This window comes from Martes martes (assembly GCF_963455335.1).
Source record: "Martes martes genome assembly, chromosome: 2".
Classification (NCBI taxonomy): Eukaryota; Metazoa; Chordata; class Mammalia; order Carnivora; family Mustelidae; genus Martes; species Martes martes.
Window position 1 is genome coordinate 34045024 of NC_137889.1, and position 23489 is coordinate 34068512.

The following is a 23489-nucleotide window of genomic DNA, read 5'->3' on the forward strand; positions in this document are numbered from 1 at the left end:
CGGGCACGCCCCACGCAGCGCCCGCACGCCCAGCGCTTCGGCTCCCTGCCCGCAGGAAGGAGCCACATCTCGCGCGATTCCTTCTACCTCTCGCGACACTTCCGGCCAGTCTCCTGCGGCCCTCCTTGCCCCACCCATCGTTTCCATGCCGAGGTCCTCACCACCTCACCTTTGCTCTCGGTAGCCGGACCCGCTGCTCGCCCGCTGGGAGCGCAGTGGAGCCCAGTGTTGGGCACGAGCCTGGCGGGGCCGCAGGCTCCGCCCTGCTGCGCTCCGCTCCGCCTGGGCTCGGGGGAAAGGCCGCCGCGGGGACATGTCGTGCCCCCCTCAGCGAGGGCAGGAGTGTGTGAAAGGCAGCGGGGCTGTCAGGTGAGCCTGCGACGGCGTGTTGGGGTGGGCGGCTGGGCGGAGGGAGGCCACTGGGCTGCGGGTTGGAGGCATTGCGGGATGGGGATGCCGGTGGTGGAGGAGGACGCGATGCCTGAGGCAGAGAAGGGAGGTGCTGTGAAGACCACCACGGTGGTGGGGAGCGGGGAAGTGACCTCGGTCCGGCTGAAGGGGCCAGGCTTGCCTTAGTACGGACTGCGCTTGTTCGGTTGGTGGCTCCGCTCCTCTCTGCAGGGCTGGAAGCGGGAGGAGGCAAGTCCCCGAGCTCTGAGGTCCCAGATCTGGGCTGCAGGAGGCCCAGGGTTGTGGGGGAGAGGGACGCCCCAAGGTGGCGGGGGTAAATTGGCGTCAGGAAGAAAGATAAAGCGGCCGAAAGCCTGGAGAGCGTTCGCCCAGAGGAGGCCAGGTGTTTGCCATCCTGCTGCTCTCGGTGCTGAGATACCAATAATGCTCACTCCCCTCAAATTGAGTACACTTGGGTGTGTGAAGTGTTCCTTGCCTGGTGGTCTGAGTGTTGAAGGGGTAGGACCACATAGGTCAGAGTCGTGTTTGAGAGAAGGAGGCATTTGAGGTCACTTGTTACTTTTCTCCTGAGACTTGGACGGTGGGAGTGGGTGCGCGCGTGCGCACAGTGGCTCAAACTAGGGTTCGTGTTTTCAGAATTTGTGCCCTAGTCACTAATTAAGTACACTTCAAGGATCAATAGACTGTGACAGGGTCTTAAGTGAATAGTTTTACTTTCAATATTTTAAGATTCCGATAAGCATGTAAGTGTGTAATGATAGGGGCCTGGAGCCTAAAATCTAGGTGTTATTAAGACAGTTGGAGTAAATTTTTTGCCTTTAGCAATAGATTTAAATTGAAATTGGGGTAAGATGTTTTGTTGCAATCAAGTTTTTGACCAGGTGTTTCTTCTGATTCTGGGTTTGTCTTTTTTTTTTTTTAAGTCATTTTAGTTTTATTATTTTAAATATTGTATGTATTTGAAAGACAGAGAGTGAGAGCAGGAGCCGGGGTAGGAGCAGAGGGAGAAGGGAACTCCCCGCTTAGCAGGGAGCCCAATGTCATGCAGGGCTCGAGAACCAAGGGCCTTGAGATCATGACCTGAGCCAAACGCAGGTGCTTCACCGGCAGAACCATCCAGGGGCCCCTCTGGTTTGTCTATATTAAAGCCACGCAGTTTTCTGAGAGAATTGGGAAATCAGTGTAAGGTGTTTGGTCTGACTATAAAAAGCATTTTGTTTAAACCTCCCCCTCAAATTCAGCTGTTAATTATCATGTTATTTCTATATTCAGTTGTGTGGCTCCTTGAGATTTTCTTTTCCAGAAATGACACCTTAAAATGACCAGTTGTGTGTGTGAGAGAAATTTCACTTTTAATAGAAGAAAAATCATTTTTCCCAATAGTTTTCCTGTATCTTGTCTTTTAGAGAGCGAAATGTCATCAGTGGAATCACACCAGGAACAATTGTCCCAGTCAGATCCATCCCCATCACCAAACTCATGTAGTTCCTTTGAGCTACTAGACATGGACACTGGCAGTTTGTATGAGCCAGTTTCTCCTCATTGGTTTTATTGTAAAATAATAGATTCTAAGGAGACATGGATTCCTTTCAACTCTGAGGATTCACAGCAGCTGGAAGAGGCATATGGATCTGGTAAGATGGAAATGACTTCTAATAGATTAAGACTATTTCTCTCAGTCTAATATAATAGTTCTTATATTGAGTGCTATTAAAAATATTAGATTTTTTTCTAGTTTTCTCTGTAGCATTTTTTTGGGCGGTTCTCTCTTCTGTAGCATATTTATATAGAAATAGAAGTTTTGCATTACTAACCAGTCACATTATAATATTTAAGAATTTGGTTTATACTTGAAACAGTACTTAATATAATTTCTGCATAGTTATCTAATAATATTTCTTATCTTCTAGCATGTTTCAGTTTTTGTTTTGAGGAATGGGGGTATGTCACATTGCAAAAGAATGAATTCTAACTTGTTACTTGTTTTTTCTTCTTTTATGAAACAAGAATGATGCTGGTAACTTTTATCATCATGATGGTCATGGTTGTTAATTTACTTTTTGGCCCCTTAAGCAAAAAATTCAGGAAGCCTTATATACTTGTTTAATGGGACACTACTGTCTCAGAAAAAGAACAAAATAGTATTTGGGTATTATTTTTTTCATGTATCATTAAAACCAAGAATGGTTTTGATGGTTTGTGAATTAGTTAAAAAATATCAATTCCATTTTGTTTAATGTTTAGGCAAGTAGAATATGTTCATTCTTAGGTCTCATTACATTATTTAGAGTATAACTCAGAATTGTATTTTCGGAGGTTTATTTTGATATATGTACTTCTTTCCCCCTTTGCAATCCTTGTTAGGAAAAGATTGTAATGGGAGAGTTGTCCCCACTGATGGGGGCAGATATGATGTGCATTTGGGGGAGAGGATGCGGTATGCTGTATACTGGGATGAGCTAGCATCAGAAGTGAGACGATGTACCTGGTTTTACAAAGGAGACAAAGACAATAAGTATGTTCCCTACTCAGAGAGCTTCAGCCAAGTATTAGAGGTATTTCTTTGACCCCTTTTCACTGATTTTCATTTTTTTCTTCTTCTATTTAATAATCTTTTCTTGTCACTTGTTTTTGTGAAATTTCTAGGAAGAGTTTGGTTGCATCTGGATCACATTTATAGCATTTCTTTTGCGAGTTAGTTTTAAGATAAAGTAGTTTTATTTTCAGATTTTAAAATACTATGTAGAGTGTTAACACCTTTAAGTTAAAATTTTTTCCCTAATGGTGATTATTGTTAATAATATTTAAATTATGACCACAGGATTGGTCTTTTAGCCTTTTATTTTTCTGGCTCTGGAAACAGTCTGAAATTTGCTTTCTTTAAATTGGAGTAGACATTAATATTATTGAAAGAAGTATATCAGAATATGAATAGTGGTTTTATCTAGTCTAGATGATAAAAATAAGAGGGAATTTTGTTGTTCTATACTATTATCTGTTGTAATTTTAAAAGAATTTTCAAATATTTGATACATTGGAGTTGGATATTCTTACCTAATTGTTTATCTAGCAGTATTCTTGTAAAAAAAAGTTCAGTTTTAATAGAAAAGCTATTAGAGAAATCTAATGAAATGTGTTTTCTGTTAAGGAAACATACATGCTTGCTGTAACTCTGGATGAGTGGAAAAAGAAACTGGAGTCTCCTAACAGAGAAATTATTATATTACACAATCCAAAGGTAAAGCAAATTAAGCCTTTCTTTCATGTGGGATTAAAGGTTAATTGCATTACTAAGGAGAACTTAATTGGTTTCTTTTTCATAGGGATTCTATTTAGGATACCCTTTGAAAATTTTTACATTGCATTCACAATTAACGAAACTTGTAGCCAGTGCAACCATTTTTTACCTTCTTCACCTTATACAAAACAATTTTCTTAGGGAAAATTACAACACTATAAATTAAGAATATCACTGACACATTATGTGGGCATATTTTACATGTGCAGGGTATTATTGAAAGATCTGTTAGCCTGATTTTTTTTTTCTTTTTTGGCTTTATTGAGGTATAATTGACAAAATCATAAGGTATTTAATATGTACAACATTGGCCTACTGTATTTTCAGGGTTCTCATTTCAGGCCATCAGAGTTGGGTATCAACACTCTAGTTGAGATTTAACTATGTATGCTGTTTTGAAAAACCTGTTCCTATCCCTGAGAATGTGTAAATAGAGATGTCTATAATGCTGAATATATTTATTGCTTTGATCTTTTCTGTTTAAGCTTATGGTCCATTACCAGCCAGTTGCAGGGTCCGATGAATGGGGTTCAACACCCACTGAACAGGGTCGACCAAGGACAGTGAAGAGAGGGGTTGAGAACATTTCTGTTGACATTCATTGTGGTAATGTTAATTGTTTATTTTTTCTTCTGATGTACTTGTTTATGACTTAAATGTGAACTTTTTCTATGGTTTTGGATTTCCTCAAGGCTTAAAAATGATTTAGTCATATGGGCTTATTATGAGTTAAGATTAGCATTACTTCATCTACTAAGAATCTTTCTTAAATTTTATTTATTTATTTTAGAGAGAGAGCACATACAAGTAGGTGGGGCAGAGGGAGAAAGAGAGAGAATCTCAAGGAGATTCTGCGTTGAGTGTGGAGCTGGAGGTGGGGCTCCATCTCATGACCCTGAGATCACAACCTGAGCCGAAATTTGGTCACTGAGAATCTTAATAGATGTAAAAATCTATTTTAAAGTTGCTAAGTATATATATTGTGGGATGGGTAAAATTTGGCAGTACTAATCAAGAAGTCACTTGGTACAAATAAACTAATTTAGTCCTAATTTTAAGAAGTGTGATTCTGCCTATTTGATTAACATTAATCAATTATTAATTCTGGTAAAATTAATTAATCGAAAATTAATTCTGGTAACTCCTGTTCTTGAAGATTGTGAACTAAGGAAAATTTTTTCAGTGAACTTTAGTGGTTATCCATTGCTATCTAGCTGGGACCATTTATGGTTGGTTTTATAATATATTTAACTGGATTACAAAATTCCTTTTTATCTCTGAGATGGCTTGTCTTAGTCTTACTATAATTTAAAAAGATGAGTTTAGGGGCACCTGGCTGGCTCAGTCAGGGGACTGTATGAATCTTGATCTCAGGGTTGTAAGTTCAAGCCCCATATTGGGTATAGAGATTACTTAAATAAAAACTTTAAAAAAAATAAAACAACGAGTTTAAAATTTTAGGGTTTATATATACACCAGACATTATTGGTATAATTGATAAAAATGGGCTATTAGATGAAACTATCCTACCAGTGTTATGTTGCCTGAATTTGATTACTGTGGTTATTTAAGAAAATATTCTTAGGAAATACGTATTAAAGTATTTAAAGGGTTAAGTATTTAAAGAGGTATGATGTATGCAGTCTGATAATAGATGCAACCTGCTTCCAGATGGTTCAGAAAAATGAATGTGTGTGTAAACACACATAGAAAATAATAAGGGAAATGTAAATGTTGAAGTGTCGAATCTATAAAAAGTGTATGAGAGTGTCGATACAATTCTTTCATATTTTCTGTAAGGTTGCAAGTTATTTCAAAATGAAAAGTTTAAAGTCTGAAAAATTTTTTTACAGATTTATGTCAAGATAAATTAGAAACATGGTAAAATCATTATTTTACTAAGTAAAATATAGGACTGTTTGTATCCTTTAAATGATCTGCTTGGGTTGCCTGAGTGGTTCAGTCGGTTAAGGGACTGACTAGATTTTGGCTCAGGTAATGATCTCAGGGTTGCAGGATTGAGCCTCTGCTGAGCTTGTCTGTCTCCCTCTGTTCCTCTCCCCACTTCTCAAATAAATAAATAAATAAATTCTTTTAAAAAAATGATTTTGTATTTTAATTTGCCCATTTTTATAACTTATTCTTTGTGAATGTTTAACTATAAACAGAGTTTAAGACTATTTATATGAAATGTTTTTTCTTTTTAATATCATTTACAGGAGAACCTTTACAAATAGATCACTTGGTTTTTGTAGTCCATGGGATTGGACCAGCTTGTGATCTCCGCTTTCGAAGCATTGTTCAGTGTGGTAGGTTTGCAAAGCATGTAAGATTAAATCATTTAAGGGGGAATATTAGTCAGTGCTCCTGTGAGCTGAGATAAAGTGTTGTTTTTAGTCTTTTATCTGCATAATAAGATTTGGAGAGCTAAAGACAGGTGGCAAGGTAGTAAAGCTTCTTAACTTAGACCTAAAGTACTAGTGAATTCCTTAGGCTAATAGTTTATACTCTTAACTAATAATTCTTGAATGAACAAGCCCTTAATCCTTACAAAATTGTTTTATGAATGTGATGGTCCTCTTTCTAACCACTCCAAATTTAAAGGGAACCAAAAAGATGATACAGTTTTTTAAAAATTTTTTTTTAAAATTTATTTATTTGACAGAGAGAGAGTGAGCAGGAGAGGGAAAACATGTGAGGATGGAAGAGGGAGAAGCAGGCTTCCCGCTGAGTAGGGAGCCCTGATGTGGGGCTCGATCCCAGGACCCTGGGATCTTGACCTGAGCCAAAGGCAGACACTTAATAACTGAGCTGCCTAGGTACCTCGATGATATAGTTTAAATGAATAACAGAAACTTAAGTCATTTTTGTAATTCATAGTATGATAAAGCTCTTGATATTCTACTTGGAATATTTAGGTCATTAGTATAAGTTGATGTTAAAAGGTAGTGACTTCTAAAACTTAATAGTACATATTCAGAGACTCCCAACTTGGGAATCTTCTACTGGTTAATGCTTCTAAGCAGAAACCTTCTGGAAGGTTAAGACTGTTGTAGTATGAATTTCAAATAGCAGTTTTTTTGTTTTTTTTTTTTAAATCTAAAATACTGGTTAGAGGTTGTTTATAAGAACCAGAAAGTTAGTCAGGAATCTAACTGTAAGGCCAATTGACACAGTCATGTGATTTGTTTGTTTTTTAAAAAATTGAAATAGTTCCCATGACACAGAAGTTTTGAAGTTAACTTTTCTTTAGATAAAGTGTTTTGTATATAAAATAATGTTCTGTGTTAAAGGAATAGCTTTTGTGCACTGATATTTCCTGAGTACCACTTTGCTGTTTTTCGCTCAAGTAAATATGTGTTCTAAGCAAACGGAGAGAGTATAATTATGTGATCTATTGCATCCTTATTCTATGAATTCATTGCTTCCCTGGTATGCATAAGTTAATGTCTTTTCCAGTTAACGATTTTCGCAGTGTTTCCTTGAACCTGCTGCAGACACATTTTAAGAAAGCCCAAGAAAATCAGCAGATTGGAAGGGTAGAATTTCTTCCAGTCAACTGGCATAGTCCTTTGCATTCTACTGGTGTGGATGTGTGAGTAATACCTTATGTCTTTGAGTTGTTAACTAAGACTGTAATGCATTTTCTGATCATTGATATGGTTGGGATATTTCTGCTATAGCTAATTATATAAAAATTTGTTCAATGAGAAGTTTTTCGTACTTCTATGTCTTTTCTTAGAGATACATTATTAAATGCTGACCTGGTTAGGAGTAAAGAACTGTGTGTATTTTACAGTATGTCTTACTAGCTCATTAGTATTTTCTATTATAGCTATTATCATTTCTTTAGCATTAAAACCAAACATTGCTTTATTCCTATAGTGTATAAGCATTTCCATCTTTAGATGTCAAAGCCAGCCTACCTCAAGATGTACAAAGTATTTTGTTGTTCCTTTTGTGATCATATTTCGATAATATTTGTCCATGTTGGGGGAAAAAAAGGAAATTCCCGAACATTAAATTATTAGCATTTATAACTTGAGTTATAATTCATACAACTTTTAAGTGATGGTTTTCTTAAGTCACAAACCCAGTTTTTTTTTGTAGATTTTGTGGTAATGTCAGAGAAGTTTGCCTTATATTAAGGATATTTTGGAGAGCTGTAGGCTCTCCAGAAAGAAGTGTGTTCATAATATAGTTCTAGGATAGAATGGCAGATGCTTTTCTGGAAGATAAAGGAAATAGTCAGTATTATTTCCATGTTGGTCTTGGAAATGGCTTTTCTGATTCTGTGTCTCTCAGTTCTTAATACCGTATGATTTGAGCATATTCCATATGCCAGATGTTGTAGTATGGTGTTGCTTTTACTAGGTATAGAGTTCACATTCTTCAGGTTTGAGCTGATGCTAAGAGGTTCCTAAGGGCAAATTGCTCCCTAAACTACAGAAGCTGTTGAATCTTTGAGGACTCTTTCTGGGTATTTTGAGAAAGCTTTAACTGGAAGTTGATTTGGATAAGTCAGCATGGTTTTTCTCTTTGAGATATTCTGTTTGCCTTTGGCATCTGGTAGTCTCACTTTCTTTCAGCTTTCAGAAATTCTGCATTAAGAAAGGGAGCTGATCCATTTATCATTTGACTTGTGATAAAAAAACCTTAATGCTGAGAATTCTAGAAAAATCATCTTGTATTTTCTGTCTTTAAAAATTCTTTATTACAGAGAATTTTGTATACAAAAATAGCTTATATAATGAATCTTCATATGCAGGTTATGATTACCCAGGGCAAACAAGCCTCAACACATGGCCAGTTCTGCTCTATCCATTATTTTTCAACCTCTGTCTACTGCCCATTCCTCCACCATATTATTTTTGAACCAAATCTTATTATATCATTTCATCTGTAAATGTTTGTATATCAAAAAGGACTTTTATTTATTTTTTAGTTTTTTATTAACGTATAATGTATTATTTTTATTTAGGGGTACAGGTCTGTGAATCATCAGTCTTACACAACTCACAGCACTCACCATAGCACATACCCTCTGCAGTGACCATCACCCAGCCACTCTATCCCTCCTACCTCCTTCCCCCCCAGCAACCCTCAATTTGTTTCCTGAGATTAAGAGTCTCTTATGGTTTGTCTCCCTGCCCAGTCCCATCTTGTTTCATTTTTCCCTCCCTTCCCCCCATGACCCCGCCCTGCCTCTCAAATTAATTATATCAGAGAGATCATATGATAATTGTTTTCCTCTGATTGACTTATTTCACTTAGCATAATACCCTCTAGTTCCATCCACATCATTGCAAATGGCAAGATTTGGGGGGTTTTTGATGGCTGCATAGTATTCCATTGTATATCTATACCACATCTTTATCCATTCATCTCTTGATGGTGGAAAGGACTTTTAAAAATATATTAACCATAACACCATTATCACACCTAAAAAATTATTTTTTTAAAAGATTTATTTATTTATTTGAGAGAGAGAGCATGCATGAGCAGGGGGAGGGACAGAAGGTGGGGGAGACAAGCAGACTGCCTGCTGAGCACCCAGGTGCCCCTAAAAAAGTTCTTAATATCAGCAAATATACAGTGTTCAAGTTTCCAATTGTCTAGTAAATGTAATTTTATACACACACACACTATTTATTTTGGTTAAAGATTTTATTTATTTATTTGACACAGAGAGAGATCAAACACAAGCAGGGAGACAGGGAGGTAGAGGAAGCAGCAGACTCCCTACTAAGCAAGGAGCCCGACTTGGGACTTGATCCTAGGGCCCTGGGATCATGACCTGAGCCGAAGGCAGAAGTTGAACCGACTGAGCCACCTGGGAGCCCCTTCTTGATTTGTCTTTTAAGTCTCTTTTAATCTCTTGATTACCTTTCCATCTCTTATCTCCTTGTAATTTATGTATTAAAGAATTTGTCTTGTAGAGATTCTTGTAGAGATTCTTACTGACTTTTGCTGATCACATCGTTTTGACTTAATTAAACATGTCTCTGAGTCCTTTGTGTTTCCTATTAATAGATACTATCTCTTGTATCTTTAAATATCTAAGTCTAAGCTTGAAGGCTAAGCTGGATAATAACTTAGAGGAGGTTATAGAATGTATTAGGTTTTCTGCTTAAAATATACATGTGTATGTATATGTATTTTTTTTTCCCAGAGATCTGCAGCGAATAACTCTGCCCAGCATTAACCGCCTAAGGCACTTCACCAATGACACAATTCTGGATGTCTTCTTCTATAATAGCCCCACCTACTGTCAGACTATCGTGGACACAGTTGCTTCTGAAATGAACCGAATATATACACTTTTTCTTCAGAGGAACCCTGATTTCAAAGGGGGTGTATCCATTGCTGGTCATAGTTTAGGTAACAAACGAATTCTCTTTGATCAGAGAGGACTGTCACATATTAAGGACACCTGTTTTTGAAGTACAATGTCTTACCTGTATCACATTTAGAGGTCTGGAACTGGTCTGTGATGAAGAATTTGGAAGGGGCTGGAGGGGGGTGGTGGTGGATTGGAAAGAAAAACTTTCTGCTTCATAGATTTTGCTACATGAGAAATTGGCTTAATACTTCTTGTATAAAAGCTGTGTAGTGCCAATACTTAGAAATTGTCCCTTCTTTCTTCTGTTTTAGGTTCACTTATACTGTTTGATATACTAACAAATCAGAAAGATTCTTTGAGGGATATGGACAATGAAAAGGTAATTTAGATATACAGATATACTTCTCTTGTACTATTTCTTAGGACAGATTTTTAGATTTTAGACTTACTTTTTTGTATTTTTGCTTAGTTTAGTCCCATACCGTAACACATTAATTTTACATTTATTTTAATTTTAATATACTTATCTCTTGGTATCTTCTTTGATGACAGAAGCAAGATAGTCATAAGCTTCCACAAATATTTGCCACATTCTAAAATAACTATAGGTATCTTATTTTCCATTATAAATATGTACTTCTCTTCTGTTATTAGAATTATAGAATCATTGAGCTGAAATGGAGTTTACATATGAGGAAATGAAGAATGAATTGGACACAAAGTGATATAATTTGTAGAAATTCCCTTTGAAAGCGGTGGGGGGACTTGGTGTTTAAACATCTTTTGTGGGCGCCTGGGTGGCTCAGTTGGTTAAATGTCTGCCTTTGGCTCAGGTCATGATCCCAGGGTCTTGGGATCAAGCCCTGAGTCTGGTTCTCTGCTCAGCGGGGAGTCTGCTTCTGTCTCCCTCCTCCACTCCCCCTGCTTGTGCTCTTTTGCTCTCTCACATAAATAAATAAATAAAATCTTTAAAACAAAACATCTGTAAAACAAAGTCCTGTGACACATTATAGTTTTGAATTAGTATTTAGCATGTACTATCTTGTATGTTTTCTCTTTTTATTTAAGTGTCTTATTTCTATTGTTGGACTGTGAGTTCTTCAGGACAGGGGCTTTATTTTAGATTGTTTTATGTCTTAAATACTCTTTTGGTAATAAGAACTCAGTGTTTTGTTAATGAAGATGAAGAACACTTTGATAATCATTCACGCATTCATTTATTTAAAAACATTGTTTCAACTAAAGTTGTAAACTTAGAGATGAACTACTTAATTTATATTTTGTACAAATTACAATTTATCTAAAGTTATGCATATCTTTATATAGAACTCTTATATAGTACATTATTTTTATTGCTAGTAGTACTAATAAAGGACCGTCTAAATGAATTTAGAGAATATGAGCTTTACAATTTAATTTTTAGGATGCACCAAATACTGTCATGGACGAAGGAGACACACTGACGCTAGAGGAAGATTTGAAGAAACTTCAACTCTCTGAATTCTTTAATCTCTTTGAGAAGGAGAAAGTAGATAAGGAAGCGCTGGTAAAATAATCTTTTAAAACTTCATGCTATACCATTTTTAATATTTCTAGGTTTATCTTCATCTTATTGCTGACTAAGAGCCTTCCCTTCAGAAGCAATTTAGTCATAAAAACTCTGTTATCATTAGTAATGTCCTTTAGCATTATTTATGTGTTTTTTATCTTATAAAGTGATCTTTGCTTTGTTGGAGACCGAAGTTCAGAGGAGCCATATTGACAAACATACAGTGATAGAGCAAAGACTAAAAAACAACATAGCTCAGAAAACAGAGTAAGAATAAATGACCACTTATCATTCCAGCTTATTTTCTCTTATACTTCAAGAGCCCTACTGTTGATATTTGCTTATTTGTTTTTGGTTTTCTGCCCTTTTTTTAATTTTTTTTGCTTTTTTTTCAGGCTTGCGATACATTCATTCATTTAATAGGTATTTAGTGAATGCTTAATATGAGCAGGCATTCTCTACCATGTACTAGACTAGAGCTAGAGTGGTCAGTAAGGTATTATGTAAACCATAAACATGTTATATAAACATAAACATTGTGTTTATGGCTTAGTGGGGAAGACACATATCAAATAAACATAATTAATTACAACTGTGGTAAGTTCTAAGTTGGAAAAGTACACAGTAGTATTGAGAATGTATAATAAGACTAGTAGTCTAGGAGGGTGAAGGAAGACTTAACCTAATCAGATGAGTAGCACCTAAACTGAGATCTTGATTGTTAGTTTGTTTCATGCTCAGTGTTTGCTGTATGTTCTTAACTGCTTATGTCCATGAGTAGGGATAGAATCTTTCTCAGGACTGTGACATCTAAGCATGGAAATCAAGGAATGTTCTTTTGTCATGTAGGTGGATACCCACTTCTGTAGGGTTTCTTAAATATGTGTGTGTGTGTGTGTACATATATATATATATATATATATATATATATATATATATAAAATAATACAATGTCATCTGTATTACTGTAGTATTGATACTACAGTACTGATACCTTTTATTCTTCTTTAGGCTTTTATGAATAAAGTACTTTTTTCCCCTCAAAATTATTAATGATGTTGTACCAATAGGGACCCCTATTAATATAAATATAACAAAGAATAGTAGTGCTTAGGTCTCATTCCTCTCAGAGAACAGGACATTTAATTCTTTTTATTTTGCCTAGAAATAAGGATATTTGATTTTCTGTGCCTAGGCTTTATGTACTGACAAAGATCTTCAAGAAATGGGAATTCCCTTAGGACCAAGAAAGAAGATATTAAACTACTTTAGGACCAGGAAAAATTTAATGGTATGTGTTTAATATAGCTTGTAGGGTTAAATGGTTTTTGACATCCTTATATCCTTGTGCTTTGTGATGTGGCTAGGCAGCTAAGCAACTTTGTTAACTGATCTTTGGCTCTCTTTAGAAATTAAACACATTTTCTTAATTGATATCCTTAGAAAATGTTACTAGCTTCAGAAGTCTTATCTCCCCTGGAGTCTTTCCACCATTCCATTTTTTTCCTTTTTTAAAAAATTTCATAATCACTTTATTGAAATATAATTCATATCACATACCATAACAGTGACCCTTTTAAAATATACAATTCAGTCATTTTTAGTGTATTTGCAGAGGTGTGTCACGATTACCACTATCTAATTTGAGAACTTTTACATCACCCTAAAAAGAAACCCCATGCTCATTAGCAGTCACTCCCTATTCCCCACTCCTGTGAACCACTGGTCTACTCTCTGTCACTGTGGATTTTGTTGTTCTGGACATTTCATCTAAATGGAATTATACAGTGTGTGGCTTTTTATGACTGGCTTCTTTTGCTTTAGAATAATGAATTTGAGGTTTATCCATGTTGTAATAGTACTTTTACATTTAGTTTTTTCGCCCACTAAATTCCTTTCCATATCTTAGCAGTTATTTTTCAACTTTGTAGCAGATTGCTTAGTTCTTATTTAAGGCCCAGTTCTTGGCCCAGTATCTGTATCATTTTGTATACCCATAGAGACATTCTACTTAAAAGGGAATTGTGCTTCATTGAAACCCTTAGCGGCCCTCAGTATTCCTCTTCATCATGCTCTGCTGTTGTTTCTCTCATAAAGTTTCAGCTGCCGCCCACATAGCTGTGTACAGCTTTCATTGATTTAGAGCATGTAGGGATGTCAGTTCATCACTTAGGACAACTTTTGTTTTTATCAGCTTTATTTTGTTTTCTGAGACTCTTCCTAGAATTATTCAAAACTTTCCTAAGTATCCTTTCAAACTGTGTATTTCTTCGGATATTTTTACAACATAACAGCTCCACATAATTATTTTATTCTTTAGGGTATTAATAGACCAACCCTGCAGCCAGCTTCAGGGGTGACCATATCCAACATCCTCAAAGAACCAGGCTTCTGCAGTAAAACCAATGCTACTGGAAATGGTGACTATCTGGATGTTGGCATTGGGCAGGTAACAATACTAACTAATTATCTTTAGTCATTTCATTGCATGCCATTGGTATGGTAGGAACAGAGGTCACTTTTGTTATCAATGAGAGATACTTTTTTATCTTTTTTCCAGGTGTCTGTAAAATACCCCCGGCTCATCTACAAACCAGAGATATTCTTTGCCTTTGGATCTCCCATTGGAATGTTCCTTACTGTCCGAGGACTAAAAAGAATCGATCCCAACTATAAATTTCCAACATGCAAAGGTTTTTTCAATATCTATCACCCTGTAAGCATTGGACAGCTCTTGTCTTTTCACCTGAGTATTAGAGCTTATTGATAAAGAACATACACTTTGCCGTTGTGTTGATTTGCTTTTTTCTATACTATTTTATGGTAATGAGACAATTTACAATAGTATGAATCTGAAAGTGATGGGGCAAAACAACTGAGGTTTTTGTTTGTTTTTTTATGAGCTTATAATTATTCTTGCCTGATACACAGTTCCTAAGGCGGTCTTTCTTCAGCAGAGGTATCTGTAGCTATTATTTTTCCTATGTAGTTTGATCCTGTGGCCTATAGGATTGAACCGATGGTGGTTCCAGGAGTGGAATTTGAGCCAATGCTAATCCCACATCATAAGGGCAGGAAGCGAATGCACTTAGGTAAGTCTGAGTACAGAACTTTTAATTCTAGATGTCTGGTTAGTGCAGACTGACTGGACCTCATTCACTTTGTTTAACTGTGTTGGACCCTAAACTCTTTGTAAACCATGTAATGTTCTTTATTCAAATATGTTTCAGAATTGAGAGAGGGCTTGACCAGAATGAGTATGGACCTTAAGAACAACTTGCTAGGTTCACTGCGGATGGCCTGGAAGTCTTTCACCAGAGCTCCATACCCTGCCTTACAAGCTTCAGAAACTACAGAAGAAACTGAAGCAGAATCTGAATCAAGTTCAGAGAAGCTGAGTGGTCAGTGATACTGTACACTTTGATTCCCTTCATTAGGTCCGATAAGAGTCCATAGTGTGTATTTCTTACTCATGGTATAGAACCAATACTATGAGCCCTAGTAAGCCTTCCCCTCTGCTAGTCTTTTCTATTATCTAATAGCCACAAATTATGGAAAAACATTATTTGTGAGGACAAATGTCAAGAGAAGCTGAATATCTGGTACAGAGGCTTTAAAAGACATCCCTTACTTGGGAACTCTGGAAGTGAGGTTAGGAGCCTCCTCTGTGAAGCACCTTGCTTTTATAGGGCAATGTCATGTATTCATTGGTCAGTTTTATTTTCCTGGCTGGGCACTAGCTAGTATGCTCTCCTCTTAATTTCACAGTTAATGTTGCATCTTTTTGCTTTAATTTTCAAATACTAAAGATTTCTATCACTACTTCTATTTAGTTTATAAACCAGAGGCAAATGAACTAGCTGACAGAGGTACGGGAAAGAAATGGGATTGAACAAATCAGTATGACTTGAGGAGAAGCTTTAAGGGGCTTGAGAGGAGGAAGGTGCAGAAAGCTTTCTGAGCAGAGAATACCTCATCCTACTGTAAACTTGGTAGTCTGAAGGGAAGTAAGGACAATCTTGGATGGCTGGAAGCTTTTAGATTGTTATTATGGGTCTTCTATGTCCAGATGTTAACACAGAAGAGACCCCTGTGACAGTTAAAGAAGAAGTCCCACCCATCAATGTGGGAATGCTGAATGGAGGCCAGCGCATTGACTATGTGCTACAAGAGAAGCCCATTGAAAGTTTTAATGAATATTTATTTGCTTTACAAAGCCATCTATGCTATTGGTAAGTGATGTTTGTTTTTGTTTCTGGGTATTGTTTCTTTTCTTTCTTTTTTTTGGGGGGGGGGTCTGATTGTTTCAAAGCTATTTGATAGATGTAGGAAAGGGAGGGTAGGCTAGTGTACATTTGGGATTAGAGTGATTTCTCATTTAGACAGTTATAAAATAACACAATTATATCATTTAAATAAATCTGATTTAAACACATTGGTTTTTTACTTTGCAGTTGGGTAGTGTGGGCTGATGATGCCAGCAACCATGAGTTCAGCTAGCTTAGTTTTAAAAGTGGTGTCCTTTGGTCGTTGGTGGGGGATAGGAGGAGTACATATTATTGAACTGGAACAAATACATTACTGTTGCTAAAAGTATTGTAAACTCATTTGAAAGTATTTACAGTAGCTAGATCAGAATTTATTATTTTTGTTTTAATGTTTACACTTTTAATATTTAAATGTTTTTTCCAGATTTATTGAGATATAATTTACACATTGTATAAGATGTTCAACATGATTTGATACATGTATATATTGTGAAATGATTAACACCTCCATCACTTCACATAATTACTCTGTGTACACATACACTGTGTGTGATGAGAACATTTAAGAATTACTCTTAGCAACTTCCAAGTATATGATACTGTACTATTAACTCTAGTACCATGTTGTACATTAAATCCCCACAACTTATTCAACAGAATTAATCATTATTAAATATAATTATCTGATGGGTTGTAGAATGGATTACTAATGCTTATTGAAATTCATACATTATAACAGAAAAGAACTTAATCACCAAATAAATTGAAACTAAAGAAAAATATAGCTAGGAAAATAAGATGAATGGGTAATAAGTCTTCAAAAATCTTTTAAGATTTTATTTATTTATTTGTTAGAGAACAAGGAGGGGGAGCAGGAGGCAGAGGGAGAAGACGACTCGTTGCTGAGCAAGGAGCCCGATGTGGGACTTGATCCCAGGACCCTGGGATCATGATCTGAGCCGAAGGCAGATGCTTAACTGACTGAGCCCCTTAAATTATGATTCTTTATTATTTTTTAAAAGTTTTTATTATATTTTACTTTTTAAAGGTTTTTTTAATTCATTCATTTGAGAAAGAGACCATGAGAGTGTGAGCAGGGGAGAGGGGAGGACAGAGAGAGAGAGAGGGAGAGGGAGAAGCAGACTCCTTGCTGAGCAGGAAGCCCTACATAGGGCTGGATCCCAGGACAATTACAGGACTGGGGCTCAATCCTAGGACCCTGAGCTCATGACCTGAGCCAAAGGCAGATGCCGAACCAACTGAACCACCCAGGTGCCCTGTTTTTTTAAGTTTTTATTTAAATTCCAGTTAGTTAATATACAGTGTAATATTAGTTTCATATGTGCAATATAGTGCTTCAGTACTTCCACACACCTGGTGCTCATTACAGGTGCACTCCTTAATCCCCATCACCTATTTAACTCTTCCCCTCATGTACCATCCCTCTGGTAACCATCAGTTTGTTCTCTATAGTTAAGAATCTGTTTCTTGGTTTGTCTCTTTTTTTTTTCTTTGCTTATTTGTTTGATTTCTTAAATTCCACATATGAGTGAAATCATACAGTATTTATCTTTCTCTGACTTATTTCACTTATTTCTCTGACTTATTTCACTCTAGCTCCATCCTTGTCATTGCAAATGGCAAGACTTCATTCTTATTTGTGGCTGACTGGTATTACACTGTGTATATATACCACCTCTTCTCTGTCTTCTCTGTCTTCATCTATTGATGGACACTTGGGCTGTTTCCATAATATGGCTGTTGTTGATAATGCTGCTATAAACATTGGGGCCCACGGTGGCACAGTTAGTTGAGTGCCCAGTTCTTGGTTTTGGCTCCGGTTGTGATCTTGGGGTGGTGGGATTAAGCCCCATGTTGGGTTCTGTGCACAGTGCGAAGTCTTATTGAGACTCACCCTCCCTCTCCCTTAGCCCCTCCTCGCTATACTTCCTTGCTCTCTCAAATAAATTTTTTTTAAGATTTTATTTATTTATTTGACAGAGAGATCACAAGTAGGCAGAGAGGCAGGCAGAGAGAGAGAGAGAGAGAGAAGGAAACAGGCTCCCTGCCGAGCAGAAAGCCCAATGTGGGCTCGATCCCAGCACTCTGCGATCATGACCTGAGCCGAAGGCAAAGGCTTAAACCCACTGAGCCACCCAGGCGACCCTCAAATAAATCAATCTTAAAAAATATTGGGGGGCACCTTGGTGGCTTTGTTGGTTAAGCCTCTGCCTCTGGCTCAGGTCATGATCTCTGGGTCCTGGGATTGAGCCCAGCGTTGGGCTCCTTGCTCAGCAGGGAGTCTGCTTCCCCCTTTCCCTCTGCCTGCCGCTCCCCCTGGTTTTGGTCTCTGTCAAATAAGTAAATAAAATCTAAAAAAAAAAAAAAAAATCGGGATACATGTATCCCTTTGAACTAGTGGGTTTCTGAGATTTTGGTTGCGATTGCAAATAATTTGTCTATAGATGAATTTGGGGAGAATTGACATCTGAATAATGCTGAGTCTTCTGATCCACAAACACAGTATCTCTCTGTATTTTGGTCTTTAATTTCCCTTAGCAATGTTTTGTAGTTTTCAGTATATGTATTTTGCATGCTATAGGTTTTTTTTGAATTCTGCTTATTTATTCATGAGAGATCACATGAGCATGTGAGCAGGGGGAAGGAGAAGGAGGAGAGGGGAAGCAGGCTCCCCGCCAAGCAGGGAGCCCAGTGTGGGGCTCAATCTGAGGACCCTGGATCATGACCTAAACTGAAGGCAGATGGCCAACCTACTAAGCCATCTAGGCACCCCATGCTCTAGTTTTTAATAAAGCTGCATGCCTTGTATGCTCCTTTCTCTCTTCAGATCAGATCAGTCTTTTGCCTTTTACTTAAAAAAAAATTGCATTCCTCCAGTTATGAATAAGATTGAGCATCTTGACATATATTTCAGGACCATTTTTGTTTCCTTTTCTGGGATTTTTCTATATTCTTTATTCTCTTTTATATTGAAATGTTTTTTTATTGTTGATCAGTCTGTGATGAGTTGCAAATGCCTTTTCCCCAGTTTGTCTTTGACATTGAAAAGATTGATTTTTATGTGGTCATATTTGTTGATTTTTCCTTTCTGGCTTCTAGAATGTGTCATACTTAGATCTTCCTTATCCTCTGAAGAATGCCTTACCACAGTTTATTCTGATATTTTATGGTTTCATTTTTACATGTGAATGTTTGATTCACTTTGGATTTATTCCAGTAACAGGTATAGATTGGTTCAGGTCATTTTCCAGATGCCTCTCCATTTGTCACAACACTGTTAGTAGATTTGAGAGTCTAACTTTATTAAATTCCTATATAGATTTAGGACTATTTTTAAACTTCTTTTCTCTTGATCCATTTATTTATGCACCAGGATCACACCATTTTAATACCTAGTTTAGCTAATGCCCCTTGACTGGCATAGGAATTTCTTAACCTGAAGTCTGTGTATGGGGTTTCTGGGGGATAGAAAAAGCATATGAATCCAATGAAACTTTATTTATATTTTGTGTGTGTATATATATATATATCCAAAAATATATATATATATGCATATATATATATGTATATATGTATATATATATAAAAAAATCTTCTCTGGGGAGAAATCTACTTCTCAAGTAGATACATGATTCAAAAAATGTTAAACCACAGATCTAGAGAAATGTTTGCTATATATCCTTATAAACCACAGATCTAGAGAAATGTTTGCTATATATCCTTAAGGCAGTCCTTCATGATGTTAATCAAATTTCTTTATGAACTAGATGTAAGTAATTGCTTGGACACACACAGAGTGATATCTGGAAGATGCATGAGGAATTGGTAACTTGATTGTCAGAAGATGGGAACTAGTGGTTAACAAACAGGGGGAAGTGAAACTTCATTGTAACACTCTTTTAGATCTTGAATTATGAACTATACAATTGTACTTTTTTTTTAAAGATTTTATTTATTTATGTGACAGAGATCACAAGTAGGCAGAGAGGCAGGCAGAGACGGGGGTGAAGCAGGCTCCCCGTTGAGCAGAGAACCTGATGCAGGGCTCGATCCCAGGACCCTGAGATCATGACCTGAGCTGAAGGCAGAGGCTTAACCCACCGAGCCACCCAGGCGCCTCTATAGTATATTTTAAAAAGGTAAATAACATTTAAAAAAATTGAGGTGACCAACTGGATGGCTCTTCCATATTATTCCAAGAAGAAGCTCTGTGGAAAGGGAACAGTTCTTGGTTGGTTATTTACTACTAGCTTTTTTGTATTACCAGACATAATGCTAGACTTTTTTTAAAAAATTGTGGTCGACATACAATTTTATATTAGTTTCAGGTGAATTACTGCACAGTGAATTGGACAGTTCAGTGCTCACCATAAGTGTAGCCACCATACATTATTACAGTATTATCGACTATATTCCCTGTGGTATACTTTTCATCTCCATGACTTATTCATTTTATAACTTGAAATTCATACCTCTTAATCCCCTTCATCTATTTCACCCATCCTCCCACCCCTCTCCCTTCTGGCAACCACATTGTTCTTTGTATATATATAAGTCTGGTTTTTGTTCATTTGTTTTGTTTTTTAGGTTCCACATATAAGTGAAATCATATGGCTTTTGTCTCTTACTTAGCATCCTCTAGGTCGATCCATATTATGGCAAATGGCAAGATTTCATTATTCTTTATGGCTAAGTAATACTCCACTATAAAATGAACTTTTGAGAAGAATGAACTTGTAAGGTGGTTGTGTAGATTACATGAGATAATATATGTAAAGCATCTAGTATAAACGTTAGTTTCTTCTTACAACTTAAGTTTTTCTCTTTACAGGGAGTCTGAAGATACGGTATTGCTGGTCCTCAAAGAAATCTACCAAACCCAGGGCATCTTCCTTGATCAGCCTTTACAGTAAAAAGGAACCATATATGGCTGCTTAATGTAAGTTTTTAAATGTCATGTATGCAGCATAGTTCCTACATATTGACATGTTATGAGGAACAGTGTAATCTTGAGCTCTTTATAAACGTACTTTTCTGTTGCCTGTCACCAAGATCTAGGTTATTGTTCATGTGTAGAGGGACTCTGGTTCAAATTGCTGAGAAGTAAGTGCAATACCCCATTTAGACAAAGAGTGTGTGTGTGTTTGCTGGTGACTTAGTCCAGTAACACCTGTCACTTTTTTAGGATCTAAACTCAGAATCTAAATAGTTCTGATCATTTAAGTTACCATGGCAACAGTTACAATTTTAATGACGAAGAGCCCTTCCTGAGTTTAAGTTCCTCTGCTTCTTAGATGTGTAACTGGAAAGTTCATGCATTAGACTCCTGAATTCTGCCTGGTCGCCTTCCAGTTGTGACTGCATCGTGACCTCTGTTCCACTCTTCCCTAGACGGACACTGAAGGATCCTCCCCCAGAAAATCCGCCTGCTTGTTGCTGCAGTTTCCCTCTCCTCAGCGGTGTCATTTCCTGCATGTTGCCTGTCACTTACCACTGGGGTCTTTGGAAGATAATCTTGTTATCTTGGAAGTGAGAGAAAAAGGGAAGACCCTGTTACTTTTTACCACTGGCTTCATAGAAGCACTTGCCACTCTTCATAGTGGGGTTTGTTTGCATCTTTAATTCTGGATGATAGGTGCCATCCTCTATTGCTTATTATTTGAGATAGTATAAAGTCTGTTTTGAGTTTGATTTATTTTGGCTTGGTAGAAATTTTTCTAGGAAATTATTGCTTATCTTTAGAAAACGTTCCAGTTTGTAAGCAGGCTCTGGAGATTCAGAAGGCATTTTGGGGTGCGCTCATCTCTCATTGCTGTTCTCTGCATTTGGAGGCTAAGTGGGTGTGAAGTTGGGCAGCTTCCTTCGAGCAGCTTTTGTTTCCTGCAAGTCCTGTGAGAAGGACTGAAGTGTAGCTCACACACAGTATTGTTTACTCTCTGCAGCGGGCAGGTGACTGCAAGGATTCACTGATGCTATTCATTGTTTTCCCAGCTGTTTGAGCTGCTCTCAGAGTCTTCAGTGGATAGTTTAGTTCACATTAGGTGCATCTTTATAAAGCAAAGATGTTATATATTCTAGACCTGTCCTTTTATGTCATGCTTCAAATGGGGAGACTCTAGATGAAATCTTAGTTATTTGATAGTAACTTCTGTTCTTAAGTTGAGGGCAAAGTTGTAAGGGCTGACAAAACCTGAAATCCCATAGCCTTGACAGCTGACTAAAATCAGTAGTACATTTAAGGTGAAATAGAATTTGTGCAAGTCAACCACGATACTCACTTGAGTGAAGGCAGTATTGTGTGTCCTCTTTGAAAACATTTTGTAAACACCATTGCCTGCTTAGGTACCCATAATCCAGAGAGCTTATTTAACAGCCTCACGGCACAGGTGGTGTTGCCTGGGCAGGTAGCTTCAGCTGGGAGAAGTATTTCTTATTCTGAAAGAAAAACCTGTGCCAAGGAACAGCCAGTGCAGAGTCCGTGCCAGAACATGCAAAGTGAGTTGTACATACCTTGAAGACGACGGGTGCATACAGACTGATATTTCCCAGGGCATCTGCGCACCACTGTGCGGTATTTTCTTTCTCATCGGTCAGAGTTTGTCATTGACTTTGCAGTTCTCCTTGTGATAGTCCTTTACCCTCTTCTCCAACTTCTATAGGCCTCTCTGTTTATAAAGTGGAATAGGCAGGCAAGCTGTATTTTGTTTTTTATAAAAAAGGGTTTTTTTGTAAATGTATCATGGTTATCCAGTGCATTGGCATTTAACATTTACTTAAGCCATCCGTGTGACAGCAGTGATCTCTATCCCTTTCCAGAGAAAAGGAAAGGGAAGGTTAATCACTGTCACCTTAGAGATGGCAGAGGTAAGACTGGGGTACAGGATCCATTCCTGGCCTTTACTTGTCCATGGGCTTATAGACTAATGCTGAGCCACTAAGAAGTGTCAGATATATGGAATACTTTTATTTTCTTTACTATATAAGCTGAGTTTGAAGTAAGGGTTACTGAGAATTAAGTAGCATTCAATTATATTTTAAAGGGGAAGCTTTTGTCAAGTTGTCTTCAAATTTAAATTTATTCTTCATATTAGCAGAATAGCTTAAGAGTAAACCAAAGGACAAGCAAGAAAGAATGAGTCCCTATAACCAAAGATGAACAGCATAACCCTGGATAGCTAGATAAACCACTGTTGGTACTAAGAAAAGTTTTCTGATGGTGAGGGGCAGGCGACTGTAAAGGAGCTTCCTATCTTGTCTCTCCACCTACGGTATCATCGTGGTTGTGTAGTACACAGGTTAATAAGCTTGATTTAAATTCTTTATTTAGCTGTGTTATTTGCACTACTTTAGTTGTATCATGTGCAATCTCTTGACCAAGCCTACTTTTAAACTCTGTAGAGTATCATTTTATACATAGTCCCTGCTACAGAATTTGTATTGCTTATCTCAGCAAGAGATTGTGTGCATGGAAAGATTAATAGCACTGATTAGCTTTCTAATATTTTGCACTTTTTGAAATGTTTGTTTTTTACATGATTCTATTTAAAAGTTTATGAAATACTGAAATAAAACCATATTGACCAGTTGCCTACTTTTACC

The 23489-nt window shown here is 37.1% G+C and overlaps 1 protein-coding gene across 3 annotated transcripts; it reads left to right on the forward strand.

The window, feature by feature from the left end:
* Positions 1-214: 214 nt before the first annotated feature.
* Positions 215-23479, forward strand: DDHD2 (DDHD domain containing 2; the record flags this gene model as incomplete). 3 transcript variants are annotated; one of them, XM_080831282.1, is made up of 18 exons in its annotated part: positions 215-369; positions 1818-2045; positions 2776-2966; positions 3560-3649; positions 4195-4315; positions 5929-6018; positions 7169-7304; positions 9882-10090; positions 10364-10431; positions 11476-11598; positions 12797-12892; positions 13922-14050; positions 14162-14317; positions 14591-14693; positions 14832-15002; positions 15671-15833; positions 20722-20829; positions 21282-23479. In XM_080831282.1, 16 exons carry the CDS (start codon positions 1826-1828, stop codon positions 20801-20803), a joined length of 2148 nt encoding a protein of 715 aa, XP_080687408.1. In that variant the 3' UTR covers positions 20804-20829; positions 21282-23479. The 3 variants fall into 3 exon arrangements, with proteins under 3 accessions (XP_080687408.1, XP_080687406.1, XP_080687407.1); XM_080831280.1 differs by lacking the exon at positions 215-369 and having other exon boundaries at positions 1730-2045; XM_080831281.1 differs by lacking the exon at positions 215-369 and having other exon boundaries at positions 1730-2045; positions 21243-21376.
* Between the last annotated feature and the right edge of the window lie 10 nt (positions 23480-23489).